Genomic DNA, 25,554 nt, shown 5'->3' on the forward strand with positions numbered 1-25,554 from the left:
TGTCTTTTCCCCTCACACAGATTAACATAAAAGGACAAAGGTTGGACTCTGTGGAATCAGATCACACGGAGACTGTCACCTTCACCACAGACAGTGGGACCCCAGAAGTGTGCCTGGACCTCTATCCAGGCACCAACTACACTGTGAACATTTCCACCGCCCCTCCAAGACGCTCCACGCCAGCCACCATTGGGTTCTGGACAGCTGGTAGGTGGAGGTGAAGTCTCACTTCTCACCTAGGAAATGCCAAGTGCAGGATGGGAGAAAATGCTTCAGATCAGCTGACCAGGACAGCTCATAGTTGTGTTCTGAGATTTGTCACCAGGGAGATGTCATTGCTCCACAGGCAGGCGCCAAGCAGGTGTGGGAGGGATTCTTGCTCTGTTGGCGGCAGAGTGAATGGGCACAGAGGCACCATTTCTCAGCTGGGTCCTTTAAAAACCTTCTATTACCATCCGCTGCAGCCAGAGGACAAGATTATGTGGTGGTGAAGTCAGCCCTCAGTTATCCCAGACAGTAGAGGGTAGTCTTATGGTTTATCTCTGGTGGGAGACTACCTAATGCTTTATATCTAGGCTGGGAACTGACCCTATGACTGACGGGGGTGGGAATCAAGTGGAATGTGAGCGAGTGGATAGGAAGTTGGCCCCAGGTTGCAGGAGAGAAGATATTGGTTGAAAAGGAGAATGGACAAGAAAGGACATCAAGAAGTAGTAATGTATCTCATTGCACATGGATTTTTAAAATAAACTTGTGACGACTGCATTAAGTTTTTTCCCCCCAAAACTCTGGTTTTCAGGACTAATCAAATACCTTAGAAGCAAACCTTAGAAGCAGTTTACCTTGAGAAGCAATGGTGTCATTTATCACTTAGAGGGAACTGAAGTGTTCCCAACCAGCTGTTTGAAAATATACCTCAGCTGCTTCTAGAAGTTGGAAAGTGACATGGATTTGGTAGAAATAAGCAAAAAAGAATTCCAGTCCTAACAATATAGAGCCAACTACAAAATACACAAATCAGGTCCCTGATATTTGTTTATAAATAGGACAAAGTGATTTCTTTCTAAGTAACATATAGAGGAAACATTTAAAATAAAAATGCTGGGCCTCCCTGGTGGCGCAGTGGGTTAAAGCACAGCACTGTGAAGCTAGCTGCAGCCACTTCAATACCAGTTCACTCCCTGGCCAGGGAGGTGACCCACATGGCATGGCAGACCTCTCCTAATCCGCCCACTGCTCCCCTCAGCAGTGTACTTCATCTATTCTGCTCCCCACTCGGTCTCTGGTGAATCTGCTCACTGTCCCTACACCTCTGGCTTGTACCCCAGTTCTGTATGCATAAATAAATAAATCTTAAAAAAAAATAGAATGAAAACTAATTAGAGAAAGTTGGTACAAAATTAATAATAATAAACTGTTAGGGATTTATTAGGAATATGTCTTCTTTTTTGTCCTAGGTTTTCAGACTCACCTGCCACTGTTCATTCAGTATGGCAGTTTTCTCCTAATACCTGATTCCTTTATCTCTATTGGGAATCCCATGGTCTTTGGGGATCAGACAGACCTGACTTCACTTTTGAATTCAGCCTCGAAGTGTTGAGTGTGACCACGGCTGATTTTTTTTTTTTTTAATAATATGATAGTTTATTTTTACATCATTTTGTGCCTTTTTCCATCTCAGTTGTAATCCCGACGGGCTTCTCATCACCAAATCACCCGTGTGTCATCACCATAGTCCAATGCACATCCCTCCCCCTACTGTTCATGGCTGGGGGGAGGGAAGTTGTTCCCCAACTTCTTTCCTTTCTCTGAACTCTAGTGAGAATTGTGATTTCTGTAGTCATTCCAGATGGGATCAGAATGTGTTTCTATCTACTCACCATCCATTTAGTTTTGTCTCTGCTTTCTGCTCTTGTAAAGCTTTGTCATTCTGTTCCTCTAGATCCTGCATATTTTAGTATCTGATTCATTATCACAATTGTGTTATTTCTTTGAAAACAATTGGGAGGACCTCTCTGCTGGCCTAGGGCTTAAGTGTCAGCACTATCACCTTGATGGCCTGAATTTGATCCCCGGCCAGAGAGCTGACCCACATAGGCCCCCCCACCCCCACCTCCCTTACCTTACCCCTCTTATCTGGGTATTTCAATAGATAGGCCCCCACACTGCTCCCCACACTGTCTCTTGTAAATCATCTCACCCTCCCCTGCACCTCTGACCTATATCCTGGTTCTTTACCACATAAATAAATATATGAAGAAAAAAAAAACCGATTGGGAAGTTTTCAATATTTTTTGTTATGGGAAAGCTTATATCACTTTGAAATTATCTACTTCCTTTAAAGTTTTGACACATTTGCTCATGAGGTCATTTAATTTGCACCCCTTCTAGAAGATAATTCTTTGATATTGTCCTCAATGTCTTCTATAGGTTTTTTTTTTTTTTTTTGGTTAAGCCAGTATATGTTTGCTGTGTTTCCTTCTATCAGTTTTTATAATTTATATTTTCCTAAAAATGTCTCTTTGGTTGGGATTAAAAATACATTGAAATATTACATGGAATATTTATTTGTAGTTCCTCCTCGGTCATAGGTTATATAATCCCAGGTTATTTTGATTAATTTTGTTTTTCTCTTTCTTTATAAAAATTGAAACGAGAAATAACCTTGCTTGGGTTATTTCTGTTTTATTACTGTTCTTTTCTCCAAGGAATAAACTCTTGTGTTTTAAGGTTTTTTTCTTTGTCTCATTAATTTTTCCCCTTATTTTTATGATACCCACCTCCCAGATTCTCTTAATTATATTGTTCTATTATTAAATTCTTGAATGCACAATTCAACATCTTTCCATTCTTTCTTGTTTGATAGTAAAAGTCTTTATTGCTTCTCTCTCCCTTCCGGATGTAAGCTTTGGCACTATTCCTGTGCATTGATACATGGTCTCTTTGTCTTTATTTTCAAGGCATGATATAATTGCTATTCTGATTTTCCCTTTGATTGTTGAATTATTTGTGAGTGTGTTAATATATGTTCTCTTTATCCTTACTTTCAAAGCCCTATATAATTGCTATTTTGATTTTCCCCATTGATTGAAGGATTAATTATATGTTACATAAGTGGTAGGTTTTTTTTTTTATAGGATTTACACTTCATTGTTAATTTCTAGTCTTTTGCATTTTAGCATTCTTTTGGGAGATTTATTGACATTTTGTGAGAGCTTATTATTTGGCAAAAGCTTATTATTTGTTATCATAAGGTAGAGAGTATGTGCTAGGTAGGTAAAGATCTATATTATTCATCACTTCCTTTTTTTGTTGTTTGCTTAATTGTATTGCTGCTTTGTCTCAGTTCCTCTAAGAAATTTAATAGGTTTGTTTCACACTTTGATATATTTATCTTCGTGACTATTGTAGACTCTAACATTCATTAGTAACAATTGGTTTAAGTGTTTATTATATTTTGCTTGAATTATACTTTGATAGTATTCTTCATTTTCTTGATTTCTTTGTGCTTCTGTCTATACGTTATGCCTTTTGTCTGCTTTAGTTCTTAAAAAAAGTTGTCTAGATGACATTGCTTAGATGTGCTCTAGGAGACAGCAGATATGGAGAACTTCTCTGGGGAAATTTTTTTTGATTACATAAGTTAAGCAATTTACATTAGCATTGTTGTGATATGATTTTCCTGTCTTCTGTCATTATGTATTTTTTCTCTTTTTGAGATTTTTGCTAACCTATTCTTTCTGTCTTTTTATAACCCAGATTTTCCCTTTCTCTAAACCAGACAATCTACATTTTACTTTCATTCTATAATAACATACAAAAAACAACAAAAGATTTTATTCAAGTGTTTATTTCTCTAATTACCAGTGTTAAGATAGAAGAAATATTGTGTCTCCCTGCATAAAGATTAGTATTCTTTTTTCCCTTTCATTCCTCTCCACTCTCTGACCTTATGCTATTGGTATAATATGGTATGTTATTGCCAGCTTCTTATTTTTAATTACTTGTAACATGTATCGCAATTTTAAGAAATTCATGTTATATAGATTTACTAGTGATTTTTTAACAACTATTTAAGCAGGTATATATATATATATTTTTTAAAGATTTATTTATTTGTGCATACAGAACTGGGGTACAGGCCAGAGGCGCAGGGGCAGTGAGAGGCCTCACCAGAGACAGAGTGGGGAACAGAACAGGCAGATCTACGAAGTACACTGCTGAGGGGAGCAGCGGGCGGGTCAGGAGAGGTCTGCTGCGCCATGTGGTCACTTCCGGGGCAGGCGGAAATTGAACTCATGCGGAAGCAGCTTTAGCTTCTCAATGCTGTGCTTTAACCTGCTGCGCCACCAGGGAGGGCCCGTATATGTTTTATTAGTTTAGAACTTAATGCCAGCACTTTCATATCAAAGATTCTACATTCTTTTCTATTTCTTAAATGTAGCTCTTTGCACAATGATTTTTATCTTCTCCGTACTGATGAGACATGAGAATGTCTTTTGTTTTCTTCACAAGTGAATGAATATTTGATTGAAGATATTCTTGGAATTCTGGAGGCTTTTATGGCTGGCTTTGGGAATTTAAAATTTTGAAAGAGGAATTTGAAGAAGGTGTAATTTTGAAAAAATCCCCTGTAGGTAGTTTAACTTTTGAGCATCGGTATCACAGGAACTTAATGTAAAATTTAAGACTTAATCATTTATTTGTACACATGGCAAGCATTTATTGACTGAATGTGTTTGACATTGCTTCAGGCATTGAAAATTCTATGGCAAAGAAGTAAGGAAGCCTTTCTCTCATGAAGCTTCAGTCTTGGGCAGTGGGGAGATATAAATGTTAATGTTTTTCAGTTTTCTTGGTATCCTATGAGCTTTATTATCTTCAGCTTTTAGCTACCTACATGTTAGAAATATTTTCTTTCATTAAGTTTCTAGTAATTGTGGGCCCTCCCTGGTGGCTCAGTAGGTCAAATAGCACAGCACTATGAAGCTATCTGCAGCCACTACAGCACGAGTTTGATTCCTGGCCAGGGAGGTGACCCACGTGAAGCAGCAGACCTCCCGTGTCTTGCCCAATGCTCCCCTCAGCAGTATATTTCAGTAGACCTGATTGTTCTGCTCCCCACTCTGTCTCTGGTGAATCTTTTCCCCACACCTCTGGCCTGTACTCCAGTTCTTGTATGCATCAATAAATAAATCTTAAAAAGAAAAAGAAAAAGAAGATCCAAAACAAACTTTATATATATATATATATATATAAAACTCTAGTAATTGCCTTTTTTGACTCTTCACATTCACATTTTTGACTCTTCACTACATGAGATATCTCGACTTTCTGCATTGATCTGCCATTTTCTCTTCTTTGATGTCCTTGTCATTCTGCTCCTGTGAATGAGCAGTGAGTGTGTTCTCATCATGCAAGACCGTGTCTTGTCTTTACTGTTCTAACACACTGCTATTGTTGTTGTTGCACTGATACTTCCTTTTGGTTTTGGGCCTCCTCTGATTCCCCTTTTCTTTTTGACTCTTAACCAGCTTCCTGGTCACATCCTTTTTGCTGTCACATCCTTTTATTACCTCATCCTTTAGCCATTGGAATCCATTTATTTTTTTTTAACTGAAAGTACAAAACAGATGCTGCCTAATTTTACCTATACTCTGTACAGATTTTCTTAAAAAATATGCTCATTCTTTGTTTCCTAAGCACGATCTCCCTCTTTTTTGTAGAATCATGTCATAGGCTCCCCCCCCCCACTTTTGATTATTTATCCTTGGAAGATAAAAGTTTTATCTAGGTCTGATAGTTCCCTCCTAATAAAATGGATGGCATTCCCTTTGATCTTACTTTATTTTGGATAATATTAGTATGCTTATCTCAGATTTCATCTTGAAGGATTTATTGCCAGCTGTATGATCCAGCATTCTTCGGGGAGCAGCTGTGAGAAAACCCACTGCTCTGAGCTTTATTGCAGGCCACTTTGTCGTCTTGAGCCATGGGACTGTTGCTTGGGGCCAGCTCAACCTTTCTTGGCTTCACTAAGATGCTGCTGCCTGCAGAGGCGGCCAGAGCTGAGTCTTCCCTACTGCACAGCTGGTCTCCCGACCTCCTGTGTGTAAATCCTTCCTTGTTCCTATTCTCCAGCGTGCTCAGGGAAGACCAGTATTATTATTACTAGTACTCTTTACCCTGGCAGTCTATCAGAATGCCTCTTGAATTAAAAATAAATACAGACCCTCCCTGGTGGCACAGCGGGTTAGGATGCAGCAGTGCAAGCTGGCCACGGCCGCTTCAGTGCAGGTTTGATCCCCAGCCCCGGAGGTGACCCACACGGCACAGCAGACTTCTCCTGACCCACCTGCTGCTGCCTCAGGAAGGTACTTTGTTTATCTGCCTGTTCTGCTCCCACTTTCACTCTGGTGGATCCTCTCACCCCCTGTGCTTCTGGCCTGTACCCCAGTTCTATATGCATACATAAATAAATCTTTAAAAAAAATAAATACAGATTGTTGGTATTACTTCAGATTTGCTATGGTGATTCTGATGAGCAGGTAGGGTTTGGAACCACACGACTAAATGGTTCTATGTGAAACATTCATCAATTTTTGTCCAGTGATTTGACCTTGCTTCCAACCACCTCACCTCTGGACACCAGTCCTCCTCCATGTCCTTCCTCTGAGACTGAGGCCCAGCTCCTTTGCTTGAAAGGCATCTTGCAAGGTGTAATAGTTCTCAGTGTCTTCCTTTTGCCTGGTCTCATCCACTTCATCCTAATCAGAAATGTCTTCATGTTTCTGCAGCAGACCCTTTTTTCCAACCCAAATGCAAATTCTGACCTATTTTTTACTATTCTCAGCCACTTCTGTCAAGATCGGGGGTGGCAAGTGGGAGCTAGATGCCTTTATTCATGTTGCCATATTCCCCTGAATTAGACTCTACAGCAGTAAGTGGGAAAATCACTATTGAGATGGAACCGATGCAGACAGACTGCTTTATGTGCTGATTGTGTGCAGATGTATATCCTGTGGGCTATTTCTTACATACATATTTTTGGTGCTCCTAAAAATAATATACATACATGTGCCAGTTTTTTATTTCCATTGTCCTTATAAAATCCTTAAAATAAAATTTGTAAAGATAAAGGGGATAGGTCTTCAAATTCTCTCTCATAACTGTATTTTTACATTTTTCCTTTATAGTATAACCAAGGATATTTTCTCCCAGCTAATTGCCTTGTAGTGCATGTGTCAGTGATATTAAAAATGCTCTGGCCAGTTCTGACTTTTTATAGAAATTACAGTTTGAGTATAACCAAACTTTACCTCTTGGTAGTGGCTGCATTTATGCCACATTGGCAGAATAGAGCAGTTGCCATTCAAGGTCTATGGCCTTTGACTTTTACTTACTGTTTCCCTTATTCTCAGGCTTTCTGGATACTGATAAACTTACCTTCAGGATATTGGACTGTCCAACTCATAGGATTCACATTCTAAAAATATCACAGCTTTATTAGTTTACAGTGATCTGAAAATACAAATTATTTCATTTGATTCTCTCAGCAGTCTGTGATGTAAGGAAAGCAAACTGGAATACTTGGTTTCACGAATAAGGAGGCTGAAGTTCCGAGGGCCTAAGTGACTTAGCTGCCATGGTGCAGCTGGGAAGCTGTAGCGCCAGGACGCAGAGCAGATGCAGTTGCAGTGGTCTTTGGCCTTGGCTAAATGCCTTCCTGACTTCTCTGAAGATGCCTGAGTTGCGCTTGTCCTTAGCCTGAGATCCAGTTTGTGAAGGTGGTGCAACCTTTCCTATGTTCTCTCTTATTTTTGAGAAGATCATCTCTTAGAAGGTGGTGGCATTTTCAATATTTCCCTATTTAATGAAGCTTATTTGAAATTGAACAGGCGTTCTAGGAAAATTGGATCAGAGCAAATGTACAAAGTAAGAGAGAGGACCTCTTGTGTGATCTGCTCAAGAATTGTGTCCCTTAGAGATTTGGGTGCCCTCCACGTGAGGACCCAAGGTTTTTAAGAAATTCATTGCAAGGCTATTTGTCTTCTATCCCTGAAGTTTGGCTTGATTCAGGGGTAAGACTAGGTTATTTTAGATCACTTGGAGAAAGTTGGGACTCTGTGACTTTCAGGTAATGTTTCCTAAATATTGCTTCTTTCAACTCAGATTTGATACAGATTTGATGTCATTGAGCTTGAAGACTGTTCTCGCTCATCAGTAGCCAGTGAGCAGTTGTTCTGTGTTGCTGGGTGAATGACTAGAATTTATGCAAGAGTAAGAGGTTGCCTTCTCTGCTAGAAGGTGAACTAGAGGAAACTAAGCCAAGGGAATTGTTTGAATCTGCTCTGCATGGACAAATGGGTGATTTATGCCTCCCACCTCCCTTCCTCTCTCTATAATATAATCACTTTTAGTCTAAAATAGTTCATGGTGGTTGTAACCAGATACTAAATTTGTCTTAAGAAAAAGTTTAACAAAATAATAGTAAACTTCCTTACCTGATACATTTGCAAAATGTGCATCAAGGATAACTAAAGGATAATAAAGTGAGACCATTATATAGAAAGCAGTTATAAAAAATAGTAACTTTGCTTTTCAGAGTAGTTGACTTGTAGTCATTTTTTTGTTTTCTGACAATATTTACTTTGCAAAGCCAACTGTCTATCTAGGGTGCTCCTAATTAGAGGTTTGAAAAACTTATCATTTATGAATAAGAGAATGCTTGTTTTTCTGTTCTTTTTAGCAGAGGATGGCATGCATTTAGATATTTCTAAAATAGTGTTACTAAATTTAAAAATCAAAAAGAAGAGGGTAACACAACACTGTTTTTTCTGTCCCTTAGTAAAAAGCTAGAACCACTTAAAGTGGCCTAGGAATAAGGAGGGTTTTCTAACAGCATGCATATTTGAAATGTATGTTGACCTTATAAAACTCCCCCCATAACTCATTTCTGTTCATAAAATCAAAGTCCAAACAAAAGATAATAAAGACAACAAATAATTTAACATTGTTTCTATTCTTTTCCAAGGAAGTGGCTGATATTATAACAGTATTTTGAAGGAAGAATTATATCTGAAATATGCCTGCTTCTCTCTATAAACCATCAATGTGGGAAATGCATATTTATCATTGGTCAAACTAGAAATTGGCATGTATTTTGCATAGAATATCCATGCACTTACCAAAAATGTGGAGAGTAAGTGGGTGCTCATTTTTTAAAAAAAAGATTTATTTATTTATACATAGAGAACTGGGGTACAGGCTAGAGGTGCAGCGTGAGGGGGGTGAGAGGATTCACCAGAGACAGAAAGGGGAGCAGAAAAGGCACATCTACTGAAACACACTGCTGAGGGGAGCAGTGGGTGGGACAGGAGAGGTCTGCTGCACCATGTGGGTCAGCTCCCTGGCCGAGGATGGAACTCTTGCTGCAGTGGCTGTCTTAGCTTCATAGTGCTGTGCTTTAACCTGCTGTATCACCAGGGAGAGCTGAGCGAGTGTTCATTGCTTTTGTTCATCTAGGAATCTGGGGCCATACCCATGGGGTAAAGTTGAATACATTACAGCCCTCTATTAAATGAGTCCTAAATGACTGTGGGGCTTCCCCTCACTCTTTTGAGGACCATTATATTCTGATTATGTGTACAAAGAGTCTCCAAGGTTTCATCTCTTAGGCTGAAATCAGGAAAGATGAATTATTTGTTTGTCTAAAATATCCATTAATACCAAGAAAAAGTAACTCTAAGATACTCTTATTTCATTTCCTTATAACTTTTAATTTTGATATCATTTAAAACTTCTTTTCCTCTCCTCGCCCCTCCTTTTCCTCTCTGAAATAAATTTCCTTGGTCATAGTACTTTACTTCTTACATTGTATTGGGTTCCATTCACTCATATTTTATTTTACATTTCTTTTAATGTACATATCTATACAGGTTTCAGCATATCATATGTGAGTATAATCTATAGTTTTCTTCCCTTTGTTTATTGTCTTTATCAGGCGTAGGTGTTTATATTTTCCTTACTTAAAAAATTTGAAAATTTTCTTCAGTATTATGCCCCACATTATTTGAAAAGTATCTTTCACTGTTATACCTCCTGGATAGAACTCATATTCTAATAGAGTCTTCAATAACACAATAGTTTGTGAGTGCCTGCATATTTTTTTTTTAATTATTACAAAAGTTTATTTTTACATCATTTTGCACATTTTTTTCCCCATCTTGATTGTAATCCCCGCGGGTTTCCCATCACCAAATCACCCGTGTGCCACCACCATAGTCCCGTGCATCCCCCCACCCCCCCCCCCCGTTTTTGATCCCATTCCCCACTCCACCCCCACAACATGTCTCTGGTAAAGTGCCTGCATATTTAAAGTTGTTTTTCTATGGCTTTGATTTTGGAAAGCTAGCCTGACTAAATATAAAAATCTTGGTTCATATTGTTTGATTTGAATTTTCTTAAAATTTAGTTCTTTTGTTCTTTTAATGTAGCTCTTGAGATGTCTGCTGCAGCCTTACTATTTTGCCTTCGAATATTTTTTATTTCTATAAGTTAAGCCCCTGAAGATTTTTTCTTTATCTTTAAATTCTAGTAGTTTTACTTGGGTAAGTCTTAGGGATCATTGTTCTTTGTGAATCTTTCAGGTGTCTTGTAGACCCTTTCAACATTTAGAATAGGGTCTTCTTATTTTTGAAAAGTTATTTTGTAAGAGTTTGGAGCATTAATTCTGTGTTGATGTTTTTCTTCTTTAAAGACTTAATTATACATATATTGATTCTTTGCCTATACTTTATTTTTGATCCTTTCTGTTTCTTTAAAATCTCATCTAAATTTTTTTTTTCTGGTTGCTTTCTGTATTTTTTTTTTAAGATTTATTTATTTGTGCATACAGAACTGGGCTACAGGCCAGAGATGCCGGGGCACTGAGAGGATTCACCAGAGTCAGAGTGGGAGCAGAACAAGCCAACTGATGAAGTACACTGCTGAGGGGAGCAGGGATGGGCCAGGAGAGGTCTGCTGCACCCTGTGGGTCAAACTCATGCAGCAGTGGCTTTAGCTTCTTAGTGCTGTGCTTTAACCCGCTGTACCACCAGGGAGGGCCCAGATTTCCTGTACTTTTAAAGGACCTTTATTAAATTTTCATTCTGATCATCCCTGTTTGGTATCATAAAATTGAACTCCATTTCTGATAGGAGTTTGTCTTTTCCCTTTATTTTTTTCCTGAATTCAGTCACTTTTTATTTTCTCCGTGCTTTTTCTCTATTTCTTTTCTTAAGTTTTTAAATTTCTGAATCACAAGGTGTTTACTTTCGTGACATTTCTTTAAGAACATCTATTTCAGTTTATTGTGTTACAGTTTTTCCCCTTATTTTGTGTGTTTTTTTAAAAGTAGAGTTCTTTATGAACTTAAATGTTTTGATTATAATTTCCTTTTTTTAAAAAATTTATTACAAAGTTTATTTTTACATCATTTTGCACATTTTTTTTTTCCATCTCGATTGTAATCCCCGCGGGTTTCCCATCACCAAATCACCCCTGTGCCACCACCATAGTTATGATTTCCTTTTTTTTAATGAAAGCTGTTCCATCTATTGATTCCGTAGATAGAATTGGTATGTTGAGCCAGATTTCTAAGTTAAGAGTGCCCTCTTCTGTCATCACATGAAATGCAGTTTCTGTAAAGAATATTTTCCAGTACATGTGGGATGAATTGTGTAGTCTTCTCCTTGGGGGTTTTCTTTTGCATAGGATCTTACATTTCCCCCCTTGCTTCTTTCTATCACCACTTACTTTCAACAGGGTTCTTTTACCTCCCTTTTTATGGACCTCTTTCCCAGAGCAGTTTCTTTCTCATGCCACTACCTAAGTCTTGTAGTTTGTACTCTGATATACCAGGTTTTTTTGTTTTTTGTTTTTTTTTTCTTCCCTTGAGCATTTCAGAACTTCGGGAATGAATTTAGTTCACTCTAGGCCCCTTGTTTTCCTTTTCTCATTCAGTCTCTTAGTGCACTCTGTACAAGGACTTGCAGGAGAATGAGAGATAGGGTTGATGAAATTCAGTATTTATTTTTCTTTAAAAGGTCTTTTCATGATTTTGGTGTTTCTGTGTTCTAGTTCTGATGACAATATCAGTTTTATGTTGTTTCATTTTCTTTTCCTGTTGTTTTTGAAGACTGTTTTGGATAACACATGGGGAAAGTTGACTATAAGGGGGTCATTATTACCCTTGAACTAAATGGAACTCTAAGCTGTAATAAATTCTGAAATACTAACTTTTCTACCTCCATTATCTTTGCCATTTCTTCTACCTGGAATCCCTTCCCTGTTATCATCCATTCTTATGGTTCCTTCTTATATGATCAGTAAAAAGTAAGTTCTTTTTTTCTTTCTGAAGTCCCATATTCTATTTTGGGAGGAAGGATGGGTAATAGTTTGGCATAGGAGTTAGGCTACAAATTCAAATCTCAGATCTGCTACTTATTGTTGCTGTGCCTTTTGGCAAATTATTTAACCTCTCTGTGCCTAAGCTGCTTTAGCTATAAATTTGGGAGCAGTGTCCTAGGTTACTTGTGAGGATGAAATGGGTAAATGTACATAGAAAACCAGCGTAATACCTTAACATACAATAGTCAGAAACCATGTTTAATGTAGTGGCTGCATTCCACTGGGTTAATATGTTATCAGTTACTTAGCTTTCTCCTTATTGTCATCTGTTTACATTTAAACAATCAGAATGCTGTACCAACCATCATCTTGTAACACAAAGATGGAGTACAGAATTGAACAAGAGAAGTCTCTCATCTAAATGAGCAATCAGTTCAGTGGGGAGCTAGACAAGGATCAACAATAATACATGCATAAATAAAATTAAGGTATTTTCAGGATACTATCTTTGGGAGCACTAAGAAAGTAAAGATTGATTTTTTTTTTTAAGATTTATTTATTTGTTCATACAGAACTGGGGTACAGGCCAGAGGCTCAGGGGCAGTGAGAGGCCTCACCAGAGACAGAGTGGGGAGCAGAACAGGCAGATCTACGAAGTACACTGCTGAGGGGAGCAGCGGGTGGGCCAGGAGAGGTCTGCCGCACCATGTGGTCACCTCCGGGGCAGGCGGGAATTGAACTACCGCAAGTGGCTTTAGCTTCTCAATGCTGTGCTTTAACCCGCTGTGCCACACAGGAGGGCCAGTAATGATTGATTTTTTAAAAAAGATTTATTTATTTATGCATACAGAACTGGGGTACAGGCCAGAGGTACAGGGGCAGTGAGAGGATCCACCAGAGACAGAATGGGGAGCAGAATAGGCCTACTGACAAAGCACACTGCTGAGGGGAGCAGCGGGTAGGTCAGGAGAGGTCTGCCAAGCCATGTGGATCACCTCTGGGGCAGGGATCGAACTCATGCTGAAGTGGCTTTAGCTTCTCAGTGCTGTGCTTGAACCCACTGGGCCACCAGGGAGGGCCAGGTCTGGTTTTTTGATGTCAGGATTCTAGGATTTATATATTTATCCTGCCTGGGACTCAAGTTGTGAAGCCCCTTGAGTGAAGGAAGGGAATCTAGAATGAGAGTGGCTCTCTGATTGAGACAGACCTGAATTTAACCAGTGAGCTTTCCCTGTGAACGGAAGTTGCAGGCCTTCCAGATTGTTGTGTTGTGTGTATATATGTGTCTGTATACTTATCTAATAAATGGAATCATAATATATACACACTGTCCTTCATCTTGTTTTCTTATTTTGTTTTTGCCTTTATATGATCTGAGAACATTTTCTCATGCAATTTTATTCTTTTTAGGGGAGCATACTATTCCACTCTGAAGATAAAGTAATTTATAACTTATCCACTATGGAAAGTGGTATTTTTTCCCTCCAAGTTTTTGTTCTTACAGAGAATGTTATGGTTAATCTACAGTGTATATTATATTTTATTGATTCTCACAATCACCTCTTCCTCCCCCCCAACTTTTAATAATTTTGAATCTTACAGTTGTTAATAGTCAGGTGACTACATATTGTCATTGCCCATATATACATTACGTTGATTACAGCCACTAGTAGCGCCGCTGCCTCTATTTAATTGTGAACAGTTTGCATTTTGGGTTTAATTTCCTGTGAATCGTTTTTAAAGAAAAGTTTACCTTAGATTTGATGTTGAAGCAAAAAGTTATTGTATATGTAGAAAACATGAAAAGAAGTGCTAGGTATAAAAGCAAATATGTCAGAATGGGTGTTAGTGAGTTGCAAAAAAATCTAGGAGATAAGAGAGCAAGCTTTTAGGCCCTACTGCCTCACCCAACCTTGTATGGCCCAGCGAGTGATATTATATGGAAAAATAAAGATGGTACAATGGATACTTGTTTCCCAAAACCTTCACCAACACCAGATATAATGATTTTATGTGTGAGAGCCTACATTTTTAAAATTGTTTTAAAATAATTTCATATATTTTTTTCAGTTGATTCACACAGGCCTATTGTCAGTTGCTTCATTTGTACCCTGTCTGGTATTTAGTCCGCCCCTTCTCGCCTCTTTCTGCATTGTTTAGAATCTCTTAAGGCTAAAGGAATAGCGATAAGGCCATGCATCCTTGTATTATACCTAGTTTTCTAGAAATTTTTCATTGTTTTACTGCTCAGTATGTAGACTTCACACAAACACTTTTCAATGAAGGCATTTTTGGGGTCAAATGAAGTCCTAGTTTACTAGGATTTTTAAGTCAGGAAAGGTATATTAAATGTGCTAATAACTACTATGATCATGAAAGTAGCCATATAGTTTTTCTCTCATAACCTGCTCATGCTTTTTCCAGGAATGCTGATCGCTGCATTCTTGGAATAAATCTCCCTTGCCCGTATGTATTGTATGAATGCACTACTGGTTTCTACTTGCTATGGTTTTATTTGGGATTTCTGTGTTATATTAATAAGTGAATTGGTTTCATGTGCTTAGTGCTTGGTTGTGCCATCCTTGTCCACTTTGTGCTTATCTAGTCCTAGTGGATGAATTGGAAACTTTCTACCTTTTGGTATGGTCTGGGACTGTGCAAATAGAATTACTCGGCTTTTGAAAGTTTCATAAATGTGGGGTTCTTTAGACACCCTAACATTAACCTCTATAATCACCTCATATATCCAGTAGTGAGTTTGTATTACCCTGAATCACCTTTGCTTTCTTACCTGCTCTATCTTGCAACATATAAAGTATAGCTGTGACCTGTGGAACAGGTCTCTCTGTGCAGAGCTGCCCAGCTCACAGAGAGGGGTCATGTCTACCAGTCTGGTTTCTTTCAGAGGAACCTTTCAGGCCAGGACTCACACGGTGAAGGCTTGACTGTCATGACACATTCTTTCTTTGGTTGTTATACTACCTGTTTAGGCATAGGGACCAGTGTTGAGGGAAGTAACCTTAATAGAGTTTTGAATACATAGTCCATATTTTAATGCTTGTGGAGGAGGAGCCCGGGTATGAAACTACAGATCTGAACTGTCTTCTGGATTGATTACCATGAAGTTGAGTAGGGGCCATAGATGCTTCCTTAATCACAAGAGATGAGGAAGCCCAAACCAAGAGGGAGCCCTCCCTGCTTCTGATCATGAGAATTGGACTGTCTGAGAACTCCCTTTTCAGTTCCTCTTGGAACAATTACCAGTCCTCTGCTCTCATCTTAGCCTTTTACACTGTGTTTATTTGTATAAATGAGATTGTTCATGGCCAGGATAGTGAGTGACAGTTTTCACTGAGTGAAGCAAAGACATTTCAGTAAATAGATTTAAATGTTTTTTTAGAGGAATACTCTGGGTATTGTATATCAGTATAAAAGTGGAGTTTCTTGGATAGCTCTCAGTAATTTATAAATGAAAATATTGCTGAAATCGCCCTGTATAATTGCATATCCTTAGAAAATGTACAATTCAAAGGTAATATTTTTGTAGAGGCAGGAAGTTCATTTCTCATTCTTTTTCACCTGCAGTTAAACAGACCATTGATAACATTTCAATATTTAATGAAACCTGCTTGAAATGGAGAAGTATGAAGACAGCTGACACACAGGAGATGTACTTAGTAAGTCACTAAAAGTTATTCTATGTATAAGGTGTATCATGTGGGACGTTTACAAGATATCAGCAAACCTAAACATCTACGTAGTAGCTGCTGTCAATGGGAGATTTATAGTGACAGCTGCAATGGGAAAATGGGCACTTTTGCTGCATGTTTGAAGACAGGGTCCTTGGGGGTTGGTGGGAAAGCTAGGGGAGTTTCTGTGGGCCTGCCCTGGTGCAGAGCTGACATTCAGGGGTGCCTGTGCCCGTGTGTCTGGCTAGGCACTGAATGCGTTGTCTGCAGAGTCAAGGGGACCTTTGAAACGAGATGTGGTTTTAAAAGGGAGAGACCATGGAATGAGCTGCTCAGGGAGAGATTAAGTAAGAAGAAAGATGTATGCATTGGCCCAACTGCTGGGGGTGTTACAGAAAAGCATAGGGTATGTCAGGAGTGGGCAGGCAGAAGAGAAAAACCCTTCCTCAGTTTTAGCGATTAGTGGAGTATCTTAATTCACATTCTGCTTTGGAAGATGCTTAGATTTGCAGTTTTCTTTCTAGGAGAACTCTATGGCTCTGATCTTGCAGTCTTGCCAAAGGATTTCAGGTTTGGCCATGGCCCTGGTATGTGTGAGAATAGAAACGAGAAAGTTGCCAGCAAGAGGGCTTTGGCCTTGGTACATTCTTATTTAGGAATATATTTATTATACTGATTATAACCATATATTTATGGTATTACCACTCTAATATTTGCTCACTGTTGTGCTTCAGTTTTTTTTTTTTTAAAGATTTATTTATTTGTGCATACAGAACTGGGGTACAGGCCAGAGACTCAGGGGCGGCGAGAGGCTTCACCAGAGACAGAGTGGGGAACAGAACAGGCAGATCGATGAAGTACACTGCTGAGGGGAGCAGTGGGCGGGTCAGGAGAGGTCTGCCACGCCATGTGGTCACCTCCGGGGCAGGCGGGACTCGAACTCATGCGGAAGTGGCTTCAGATTCTCAGTGCTGTGCTTCAACCCGCTGCGCCACGAGGGAGGGCCAGTGCTTCAGTTTTTAAAGAAACTTTGTAGTTGAGAGCATGAGAGCACGTGAGGAAAGACAAGTCAAGTATTCAGACATTCAGAGCCTGTCAAGCCAGCAATTTACCTTTCCATGTTTCAGTTCCGCATTCAGGGCCAGAGATGGTATCAGAAGGAATTTGCCCAGGAAATGATCTTCAATGTCACCACCAGCAGCCAGACTCCCGAGGTGTGCTTGGACCTGCGTCCGGGAACCAACTACAGCATCAGCATCCAGGCTTTGTCTTCTGAATTTCCTGTGGTCATCTCGCTGACAACCCAGATAACAGGTACATGGTGAATGAAGTCACTGAGGATGCAGATCACGAGGCGCGCAAATACTTTCTATCATTAGATCGCGGACGTGAAGAGAAAGAGGAAGGGTGTGGACCTGGGAGCGGTGTAACTGAGGTTCGCAGCTGTCATCTTCATGTTTATTTCTTAAAAAGATACCCAAAACAAGCAATAACATTGATTAAACTGGGCCGTCTTCATAAGTGTTGAAGCCATTCCTTCTGGGTGTTTGAAGTATTTAAACATGTCGTACCAAGGAAGGATTTTTTTCTGTTACTCTTTTTTTCTCAATAATGTACTTAACTGTGATTCTGTTGCAGGTGACTTGTGGGGATAACTGTCAGTCCCACTCCACTGCCCTAGCCAATTAATTTTCCACTTACTTTCTCACCTTCGAATCTGTGATACCTCTTTTCAGGCTCTGAACTAGTACTCAGCATAATTTTGTCTTGCTGATTTCACTAAGAAATTAGAAGCAAGCAGATGAGGCCATGTCACGCCTAAATCTCCCACTGCTTCCTGCGCTTCCAGCCCCCACTACCAACAGGTGCGCTGGATGTCACCGGTTTAGCTTAATCCTCACATCCCCCAACAGAAAGGGTCGCAACACTAAGCATATCCTTTTAAAATAAAAGCAGAGTAAAATAGGCCCTTCCTGGTGGCGCAGCCGTTTAAAGCACAGCACTAGGAAGCTAAAGTCACTTCCTCAAGAGTTCCATCCCCTCCTGCTCCGGAGGTGACCACATGGCACAGCAGACCTCTCCTGACCCGCCTGCTGCTCCCCTCAGCAGTGTACTTCCTCAGTCTGCTTGTCTTGCTCCCCACTCTGTCTCTGGTGAAGCCTCTCACAGACCCTGCACCTCTGGCCTGTACCCCAGTACTGTATGAATAAATAAACAAATCTTTAAAAAAAAGCAGAATGAAATAAAAACACTTCCTTTGATGCTATATTCCCGCCAGCTATTCTGTTTGCGGGTTCTCCACACCCCTATCTCCTGTTCTCCCTCCACCTGGCTCCAGCGGGAGCCCTGTTTTACAGAAAGTATCTTCATCTTGCCAAAGCCGCTGGCCAGTGTTCTTTCCTGATTTCCTCTCCAGCATGTGACACTCCTTCTTGAAACAGGTCTCTTGCTGTCACGGGTGGTGTAAATACCACCCTCCATGCCTTAATCTTCGCGGTAACTTTACTGTAGTTCTGACTCATGAGTCACAGTGATCTTTTTAAAGAGCAGGCAGGAGCTTGTCATCCCAGCCCAAAACTCTTCAAAGAATTTGCACTCGTGTTGGAATGGAACAGGAGCTGAGCTCTGTACTGCGGAATGTTAGTCCGCCTCTCTGGCGCCATCTCGCCTGTTCATTCTCTCCCTTCCTCCCTTCCTCACTAAGCAGTAGCAGCCCCTGCTCCCCTCTCACCCCCCACCTTTTTGCTGTTTTCCAAGGGCAAACGGCCACACTTCCCCACTTGTTCTCTACTCGCATGCAAGCCGTTCATGGCTGTTTATCATTGTCATTTGTGTCTTTCTCCTAGGCTGTCTGTCACCTTCCAGAATCTTTGCCCATCCTTCCAAAACCAACCCCACCCCCACACTGACACCCTGCTTGAGTTTCTTCATAGAGCTTGGGTTTTGGAAGTATATTTTAAGAATTTACTTGTTACTAAGATACGAGTTTCTTAAAGATAGCTTTTCATCTGTGGGGTCTACACTGGACCCCCAGTAAGGAAAGACCATGCTAGCACAGGGCACAACAAAGAAATCTTGTAGTGACTGTCCAGGTGTGGTATCAAGCCAGCATAGAGCAGGTCCTCTATTCAGATAAAGAAGAGGCCAGGAGGCCTCAGTGGCTTCTTCAGGCTTCAATACTTTTTTTTTTTTTTAAAGATTTATTTGTTTATTCATATAGAACTGGGGTACAGGCCAGAGATGTGGAGGGTGAGAGGATTCAGTAGAGACAGAGTGGGGAGCAGAACAGGCAGATCAACGAAGTACACTGCTGAGGGGAGCAGCGGGTGGGTCAGGAGAGGTCTGCCACGCCATATGGGTCACCTCCCTGGCTGGGGATCGAACTCATGATACAGTAGTTGGCAGAAGACCTCAAGACATGAGGTGCTGCTTGCTGTTTTGGAGTGTTTTTTTTTGTTTAGATTTATTTTTATTTATTTATGTATAAAAGAACTGAGGTGCAGGCCAGAGACATGGGGGTGAGAGGATTCACCATAATAGGGAGCACAACAGGCAGATGGATTGAAATACACCGCTGAGGGGAGTAGTGGGCAGGTCAGGAGAGTCTGCCACTCCATGTGGGTCAGCTCCCTGGCCGGGGATCGAACTCATGCTGCAGTGGCTTCAGAGAACTTCATAATGATGTGCTTTAACCTGCTGCACCATCAGGGAGAGCCCTAACTGCTCTTTTAATTAATTAATTGATTTATTTTTTTCTATTTAATTTTTATTTTTCAATTTTTAATTTTTATTTTATTATTATTATTATTTTAAAGATTTATTTACTTTTGCATACAGAACTGGGGTACAGGCCAGAGGCTCAGGGGCGGCGAGAGGCTTTACCAGAGACAGAGTGGGGAGCAGAACAGGCAGATCGACGAAGCACACTGCTGAGGGGAGCAGCAGGCGGGCCAGGAGAGGTCTGCCGCACCATGTGGTCACCTCCGGGGCAGGCGGGAATTGAACTACCGCAAGTGGCTTTAGCTTCTCAGTGCTGTGCTTTAACCCGCTGCTCCACCAGGGAGGGCCCCTAACTGCTCTTTTTAAGTTAACTGTTTGGGGCAGTCCACAGGCAGGTGAGGATGGGATGTGGGGGGCAGGAGGCTGGAGGCCCCAGCTAATCTTTTACTTTCAGCTCTCACTTTTGTTTTTTTTGTGATTCTTGTAGCTGCCCCACCTTTTCTGTCTTCTGTCCCTGAGAGACATCGCCTTTATAGCCTTATCCTCCAGGCTCAGCTATGCCCACTTACGCATGCCCACACCATACTCCAGGGGTCCACAGCAGGTGTGTTCGTGACCTCACTCCCAAGCACTTCTGTATTCAAAGTGGTAAAAGCCTGAGCAATTCACTTACCCTACAACAGGTCAGCCCCCAAATGACTGGTGGATGCTTTTGGCAATGAGGAGATGCCTGCTTTGTTAAGACTCCAGACCAAAAAAACTCACCAAATTTGGGGGTGGCAGAACAGAAGTACTGTTTGAGTGGAGTATTCCTGCCTGTAGTGATTTACTCAAATGAAGTTATTCTATCTGCTGCTCTTTGCTTCTTGTTGTGTTTTGAGTGTCTTATATTTCAGTTTCAAATTAGAATTTCATATATTTTTGAGCTGGGGGAGTGAGCTCCATCTTGATGAGACTCTTCTACTTTGTTAAATGTAGTAGTCTAGTAGCTCAAGCGCACTGTGGCTGCATCCACCACCACTAGGGGTCACTGTTGAGCTGTCTAAATTCTTTCAGACCACTTCTTTTCAACTCTACCCTCTTTTAAAGAATTTACAATTTAAACTAATGTGTAAATTCAGGTTGTTAAGATCTTATGAAAAGATACAGCCCCAACCTCTTGTTTATAAAAAAAAGTGGGAAGGATTTTATGTGTTGATGTCAAGAGGAACTACTCCCCCCCCCCCCCCCATATATATCTTTGTTTCAAAATCATGAACTTTTAAGATTTACCAGAAATGTGGAGACAGGGATTTGGGCTTGAAAAATGCAGCAGCTGATTTCCCTGAAGGAAAGTGAGTGGAATTTCCCTTCTGAGTACTTGACACTAAGCTTAAGCTTCCTGATGGGAACAAGATGAAGATATCACTTTAAATATGTTGGTGATCTCAGAGGAGCGTGAAAGTTCCAGATTGAAGGACAGAGACAAGTGTCACAGAAAGAGGTGCTGGTGGGGGGTGGGGGGGAGCAAGGGAGAGGCAGCAGCTTGCTTACTGTGGCTGCTGCGCTGCCCCAGACAGCCATGGACCTGAGTTCTTCCTACAGCCTGGCCCTTTACCCTCTCCAGGTCAGGGTCAGAAACCACCTCTCCCCCTTGATGCTAAAGAGCCACAGGAGCTTTCCTTAGTCATGCTGTTTTCTAGCCAAGTCGAAAGGCTTGTAGGCATTTTTTTTTTATTTACTTATGCATACAGAGCTGGGGTGCAGCCTGGAGGTGTAGGGGTGGTGAGAGGATTCACCAGAGACAGAGTGGGGAGCAGAACAGGCAGATTGATGAAGTACACTTCTGAGAGGAGCAGCGAGTGAGGCAGGAAAGGTCTGCTGTGCCATGTGGGTCACCTCCCTGGCCAGGGGTTGAACTCATACTACAGTGGTTTGCCAGTAGTTTCACAGTGCTAAGATTTAATCCCTTGTGCCCCCAGGAAGGGCCCCCATCTTTACCTGTATTCATAATAAGACCTTCAGCAAAACACAGGTGTGTCCTAAGCACTACAGGGAGCTCTAGTCACCTGACTTCTGATGCCCCTGAAGACCACAGACCTCAGCCCCAACTCTGACACCTCCTGTCTCTCTACTGGGGGCCCCCAGGAAGGAACATGCAGCACCTCATCTCTTGAGGTCTTCTGCCATGAGCTTCTTTTACCTGGTGGGCCACCCACAAACCAACCAAGGACAACTTACTTTTTGTCCTCAGTGAGAACTCCATGACTTCAGGCTGGTTCCAGAGCACCCATGATGTGGGTGCTGCTCAGCTTCTTTCTATCCAGATTCTCTCACGGCCTTTGGTGGACCAGGTTGTTTGACATCTGGAGACCTAATGTTAGGCAGCAGGGCATGCACACCCTCCCATTCCTCCATGGCCACCTATTCCTCTCCACCCCAGAAACTTCCCAGCTGCATCCTTGCCTCCAGTCAAATCCCAAACCCCATGTGGAGATGGGTGTCTTTCTTCTCATTCCTCTCCCTAAAAACATTGCATCTTAGGCCTGGACCCCACTGAGGCAAACTAAAATAGCATAGAGAGAAACAGGCCAGATGCAGTCTCTGTATTAACTTTATTATTATTATTATTATTTTTATCACTTTTTTTCCTACAATATATGAATGGGGAAGTTTCTTTAAACCAGAAGCTTAAAGTTCAGGGTTTCTGTGGGAGGTAGGAGTGGGGGAGGAGCTTGGGGCGACTTGACAGTTTAACTCAGCACATCTTTATTGATTGGTTAAGTGCAACATGCTGATGAGGATATAAAGATGTATAGGAAATCCTTCCTTCTCCCGGAAGGCCAAGCCTCCTATACTGGTAGGGAGATGAAGGTTGTGTTGTCTGGAGACTTACAATGTAAGCCATCATTTTTTTCTATCGCTGCCAATTTTGATACCTCACGCCTGGTGTATGTTCGAATTTATGTGTGTTACTTTCTTGCATTTACTTGAAGTTGGAACTTTAGTTTTGGTGTGGGTGAAATTTTCTTTCTTTTTTTAAAGTTCATTTTGATGTTTTTTTGAGCAAGGAATTGCAACACTTTTGCAGCACACTATCTTTATCTCTTACGAAGTTTAATGGTTTGCCCAATAAACAATACTGATCTTTTGTCATCCATGTTACAGCCGCCCTCCCCAGGTTATCTACTCTTGAATTTTCTCTCCCACATGCTTTTTGACACTTAAACAGTTATGATTTTCATTTAATAAATACCATTAGTTCTTTTTATAGTTTCTGCCAAGAAAAACCTTTACCACCCTGAAGTCAAATCAGTTCATATTGGCTAGTATTTTCTAATGCTTCTTAATAATTACGCTTTTTGAATTTAAATTTAGACACATTTGGAGCTTGTTTTAGTGCATCACATAAGGCTTCATCCACATGGTAATTTTTTTCCTCCCAAATGATAATTTTTGTCTCCCATTCTACTCTTGAAAGTTGTTCATGTCACACACTATATTCTTGTTTATTTGTTTGGATCTCTCTTGACAGTCTAGTTTCTGCCATTGTTTTGCATTTTCTGTACTTGCGCCTTACTGTTCCAACTTGTGTAATTTTACAATATATTTTATATTTTGCAGGACAGGTTTTCCTACCTCACTTTCCCCTTCATCCTTCAAAGCTTTCTCATATGGTAGCCCCAGATATTTTTGCTCTTTGCTTCTAGTAGAGGATGGATATTGTTGGTGCCCAGGGATGATTAGGGAGGTCTCCCTTGTGGGCCTTTCCTAGCTCACATACACCAAACCGAGGGACTGATTCTCCAGCATGGTTCTTGCTGTGGTTTATATCAATCACAGTGCTAAAGGAAAGGCAAGAAGATCTGCCAAGGACAGCGCCTTGGGAAATATGCTAGAAGTTAAGGTTCTGGGAAATGTGGCTGGGAACCTGCCTAAAGAAGTTTAGGTGTTTACTTTAGAGAAAGTCGTCTGTTTGAAATATAAGGTGGAAAGACCTTAAACCAGCAGAGCCTAACACAGACCCAAAGTTACAAGTTGATGGTCATGGCACACTCAGAGCTGCGAGAATGATGCCAGACTAGAAAGCAGGCAGGAAATGGCCTTGGCCAGGTTGAGTGAGTGCTTTGTTCTGGTGTTGAGAAACTGGGTGTTTTTAAAAACTCAACCAAGAGATTGGAAGAGCTAGAATTATGAATCTTAGAGAAGAGCAAACGGGAATAATTTAAAAAAGTCTTCATGCAGGCGCTCACACAGAAAAGTGTAAACAGTTTATTTCCCTGTGGGTTGAAAACAGGAGATAAGTAATAAAACCCACTGACTTTATTGTAACAGCAAAATAACACAAATGAAAGGGCATTGCACTGATGCAATGAAGAGAAATTCCCACACTGGAAGGTGTGCCTTTCCCTGGGGTCCTGGGAGAGGCTTTTAGAACTGCATCCTCTCGCTCCCAGCAGCTGTGCAGGAAGCTGGCTGTGTTTTCTCTGCAGACTGTGATGCCTGACCTGGTTACCAAAACCAAGACCCAGATGCCTTCCCCTTCCTCACCTTCCATTACAGGCCAGCCCACCTCCTTCCTGCATGACTCTCCCCCGGCCCTTCTCATCCTCAGCCCTCAGGTGCTCCTTACTTAGATCGTGGATAACCTGTGCGTCTACTCTCTGCCAACCATTCTCCAAGCAGCCAATGTAAATTGTATTTCCTTTATTTATTTTTTTGAGGCTTGCTTTGCTTTCTAAGATTTATTTATTTATGCGTACAAGAGCTGGGGTCCAGGCCAGAGGTGCTGGGGATTCTTCAGAAACAGAGTGGGGAGCAGAACAGGCAGATGAACTGAAATACACTGCTGAGGGGAGCCGTGGGGAGACAGGAGAGGTCTGCTGTGCCATGTGGGTCAGCTCCCTGCTGTGTGGCTGCAGATTGCTTCATAGTACAGTGCTTTAATGTCTTGTGCCTCCATGAAGGGCCCGTAAATTGTATTTCTAAACTAAGGACCTCAGGTCTGACTGCCCCCCATGACTCTCACTCCATTGCCTACCTTTACCAGGATTCAGCCTACCTGTGGTCCTCCCTCTGTTCTTTCCCTTACTCTCTGTCCCCACATTTGTCTGTTAGTGCGCTTGATGGTCTCAGCCCCCCTGTGCATGGTCAGGGACTTTCTTTAAACTCCCACAGCAGGCTGTGTATAACTTTATTATCACATTAAGTGCCACCTGTTTACAAAACTGTCTCTGCCAGTTGGATGCAAGTCTTCCTGTTCTGCCTTTAGCAGAAGTTTATTTTATACATTAGGAGCAAGCAGTGGGATGACATCAGCACATGAACTGGGCTTAGAGATCACAATCATCTTTTTTTTTTTCTAAGAACAGTTTAGGGTTGTAGATACGATTATAATATTTATTATTCTTAAAATCAATCTATTAAATTTAGGATAGGTACATAAATTCATAAAATTTTAAGGCTAACATTGTTATACTTACTACAGTGTTGATTGGCTAACATAAAGTCCCTTTAAACCTTAGATACTACTTAATGATCTTCATTCTCATTGAGACATCTTAGAGGGTAAAGTCAAGTTGAGGGGTAGGGTGGAGACTGGGCTGGAGATGTGAAGGGGGATTAGGTGAGGTCGCGGGCCAAGGAGAAGTTGTGAAAGAGGGTAAAGTAAAAGTCGAAGACTAGGGTGGAGGAGTTTTCTGGGAGATAAATCACTAAGGGAGATAGTAAGATTCCTCATTTAAAGATTGAGCAATATAGTGAAATAAGCCAGAAA

At 41.0% G+C, this 25,554-nt stretch overlaps 1 protein-coding gene across 1 annotated transcript in view; it reads left to right on the forward strand.

The window, feature by feature from the left end:
• SUSD1 (sushi domain containing 1) overlaps window positions 1-25,554 on the forward strand; it is an 82,479-nt gene that overhangs the window by 36,391 nt on the left and 20,534 nt on the right. The window contains exons 7-9 of the mRNA XM_012721283.1: window positions 21-207; window positions 15,976-16,067; window positions 17,207-17,393. Of these exons, the coding sequence (XP_012576737.1) occupies window positions 21-207; window positions 15,976-16,067; window positions 17,207-17,393 (466 nt within the window). The remainder of the gene's footprint in view (window positions 1-20; window positions 208-15,975; window positions 16,068-17,206; window positions 17,394-25,554) is intronic.

The sequence above is a fragment of the Condylura cristata genome, unplaced genomic scaffold, assembly GCF_000260355.1.
Source record: "Condylura cristata isolate star-nosed mole 26May11 unplaced genomic scaffold, ConCri1.0 scaffold00006, whole genome shotgun sequence".
Taxonomy (NCBI): Eukaryota; Metazoa; Chordata; class Mammalia; order Eulipotyphla; family Talpidae; genus Condylura; species Condylura cristata.